We start from the raw sequence: 3461 nt of genomic DNA on the forward strand, positions 1-3461 counted from the left end.
ATGCCCTCCTGGGCCCGCTTCATGGTCACCTCCTGCCTCCTCCTGGCCCCTCAAAACCTGGCCCAAGTCAGCAGCCAAGGTGAGGTGCACGGAGGGTGGAGATCACCTATGCCCAGGAAGAGGGAGCCCTGGGAGGTGATGCAGGGCCCTGGGAGGTGATGCAAGGCCCTGGGAAGGGAGGTAGAGTAAGAGGCTCTCCTGCTGGTCCCCTCCTCTTCCACGTAAACATGCCTGGGAGGACCCAGGGCCAACTCACCAGCTGTTCCTTAGATGTCTCCTTGCTGGCCTCGGACTCAGAGCCCCTGAAGTGTTTCTCTCGAACATTTGAGGACCTCACTTGCTTCTGGGATGAGGAAGAGGCAGCACCCAGTGGGACATACCAGCTGCTGTATGCCTACCCAGGGTAGGTGCTGGACTGTGCCCCACTCCCCATATATCCATCTGTCCCTGCACTTAGCTGAGTCCCACACCAGCAGCTTTCCTGCCCATCCGAGGATCACTCTGAATACAAGCCCTAAGTACCTAGTTTTTGAACAGATGTGCTTTGGATATATGTGGGCCCCAACTCCAGCCCTACATAACCCCTAATCCCACCTATCCCAGGCATTAAGAAGAAAAATGGCAGTACTAGAGACAAAAGTTGGGCATGAGCCCAGGTCTGGGTCCTCAGGGCTCTGCCTGGTGGCTGTGTAGGAGGGATCTCTGCTATGCCAACAGGGAGAAGCCCCGTGCCTGCCCCCTGAGTTCTCAGAGCATGCCCCGCTTTGGAACCCGATACGTGTGCCAGTTTCCAGCCCAGGAAGAAGTGCGTCTCTTCTTTCCGCTGCACCTCTGGGTGAAGAATGTGTTCCTAAACCAGACTCGGATTCAGCGAGTCCTCTTTGTGGACAGTGTGGGTAAGAGCCATCCTCCCGTCACCTGGCCCCCTCCACTTGCTGCCCCCAGTCCAGCTCCTGGAATCAGACTTATCTGTGCCCTTCCAGCTCAGCACGGATACCCCTATTAACAGACCCCCGAGGCACCCCAAGACTCCCTTGTCATTCCTCCCAGCCTTGGCATCTAGAGCTAGAACTGCCCCACATATCATTTCACACCAGGGACACCCTGGTCCTCCCATCATCAACAAATCATTTATTCATCCATTCAAGAGTTACAGAATACCTACTGTGTGCCAGACACTGGGCTACGTGATGGGATATGGAGAAAAAGGGATCCCTGCTTCCAAGAAGCACTGAGTCTTGCTAGCCATCATAGTGCAATGAAGTCACTGTTCTCATGAGGGAAGAACAGAATCAGGAGGCTCCCTAGCCTTCCCTCCAGGAGAATGACAGCCTACAATTTTTGAATCCAGAAGCTGCCCCAATTCAGCCCCCAGCACCCCTCTCTGCAGTCCAGAGGCTGAGCCATAGACTGTGGTACTCAGAGTTCTGATGTGCCCTGTCTCGCCCTTAGGCCTGCCGGCTCCCCCCAGTATCATCAAGGCCGTGGGTGGGAGCCAGCCAGGGGAACTTCAGATCAGCTGGGAGGCCCCAGCTCCAGAAATCAGTGATTTCCTGAGGTACGAACTCCGCTATGGCCCCAAAGGTCTCAAGAACTCCACTGGTCCCAAGGTCATACAGTTGATCGCCACAGAAACCTGCTGCCCTGCTCTGCAGAGGCCACACTCAGCCTCTGCTCTGGACCAGTCTCCATGTGCTCAGCCCACAATGCCCTGGCAAGATGGACCACAGCAGACCTCCCCAACTAGAGAAGTATGCTGACCTTCTTCTGCCTCACCTCCTATCTCCTACCTTCAATCTTGCCCCAGGAAAGGACAGACCATACTTTGGGGATTCCAGACCTGGGTTCGTCCTTGGAGAGTTAGTATAGGCTCAGATATGAGCCATGTCCACTTAGGGGCTTCCTACTTTGGGTCATTCCCACTGATAAAAGTGAAGCCTTTCAGGCCTCCAAATTAATGGAGATTTCCCAACAAAACCCTGAACACCACCTGAAACCCACCAACTTGGCCCCTGATCTGTGTGTATATCTATTCAGCAAGGAGCTGAGCTCCTCTCCACAGGGATGATGTGCAAATATAAGGGTTGGAGGTTGTCTCAGCTGACAGGCAGATCTAGATTGTGAAGCTGGGATTTTCCTCCCAAGGCTTCAGCTCTGACAGCAGGGGGTGGAAGCTGCCTCATCTCAGGACTCCAGCCTGGCAACTCCTACTGGCTGCAGCTGCGCAGTGAACCTGATGGGATCTCCCTCGGTGGCTCCTGGGGATCCTGGTCCCTCCCTGTGACTGTGGACCTGCCTGGAGATGCAGGTGAGTCAACAAAGGAATAGGGAGATGGGGAGGAGATAAAAGAAGATCTCTAGGGAAGCCTGGGCTGGATCTGAAGCTCTGGGAACCAGGATCCTTCCTGATGATCTCGAACTTGCCATTGGACAGGATGAACTATGTTCAGGGAAAGAAGAGAGAATAGGAGTCCATGTTCTAAGTTGTATGTGTAGAAATGGTCCGAACACCCTATACAGTAGGGGCACACGGACCCTGATGGGACTTACTTCTTTGACTTTAGTGGCAATTGGACTGCAATGCTTTACCTTGGACCTGAAGAATGTTACCTGTCAATGGCAGCAAGAGGACCATGCTAGCTCCCAAGGTTTCTTCTACCACAGCAGGGCACGATGCTGCCCCAGAGACAGGTGAGAGCTGAACTGCTGATTGAGGTTGGTGTCATGGGAGTGAGCCACAGACTTGCAGAAAAAAGGAAGAGAGTGTTCTTGGTCCTCTTCACTCTCCTCCCTTGTCCCAAAACCATACAGCTTTCAATGCTCTCTTATCTATTCTCTCATCCTCCAATCGATATTTTATCTTCTCAACCCCTCTCTGTTCCCATTGGGAATGCTTTGGTTTAGTTCAGCCTTAGTCATGTCACTGGGACCATTGCAACAGCCTACAGTCGAATTCACCTCCAATGTATTCCCCATGCTGCTAACAGAGTGATCTTTGTTAAGCTCAAACTGTGTATGACCTTGGTAAAGCTCTAACTTTGCATGGTCTCCCCCTACTCAAATATGTACTGCAATTTCTCATTATCAAAGCCATAAAAAATTTAGCCTGGCCTTCAAAGACTTCCACCAAGCACCTCATTAATTCTTCATCCTCTCCATATCTAAATCTATAACCAAGTTGTATTGATTTTACCTAACTCTAGAATCTGCCCAATTGTCTATCACTGCCGTTATCCTACTACAACTCATCATCAATTCTCTCTTCAGCTACTGAAAAGATGTAGTAACTGACCACCCTGAGTCTTCCAAGTAATTCTTCACACAGGTGCTGAAGGGAACTTTTTGTTTTGTTCTGAGACAGAGTCTCACTCTGTTGCCCAGGCTGGAGTGCAATAGCACAATCTTGGCTCACTGCAACCTCCACCTCCTGGGATCAAGTGATTCTCCTGCCTCAGCCTCCC

The 3461-nt window shown here is 51.8% G+C and overlaps 1 protein-coding gene across 1 annotated transcript in view; it reads left to right on the plus strand.

Annotated features, from left to right (window-relative positions):
• MPL (MPL proto-oncogene, thrombopoietin receptor) overlaps positions 1–3461 on the plus strand; it is a 15168-nt gene continuing 11707 nt past the window's right edge. Inside the window, exons 1-6 of the mRNA XM_011945388.1 lie at positions 1–79; positions 271–403; positions 718–896; positions 1453–1751; positions 2146–2308; positions 2565–2691. Of these exons, the coding sequence (XP_011800778.1) occupies positions 1–79; positions 271–403; positions 718–896; positions 1453–1751; positions 2146–2308; positions 2565–2691 (980 nt within the window). The remainder of the gene's footprint in view (positions 80–270; positions 404–717; positions 897–1452; positions 1752–2145; positions 2309–2564; positions 2692–3461) is intronic.

This window comes from Colobus angolensis, unplaced genomic scaffold (assembly GCF_000951035.1).
Source record: "Colobus angolensis palliatus isolate OR3802 unplaced genomic scaffold, Cang.pa_1.0 Scaffold106, whole genome shotgun sequence".
Lineage (NCBI taxonomy): Eukaryota > Metazoa > Chordata > Mammalia > Primates > Cercopithecidae > Colobus > Colobus angolensis.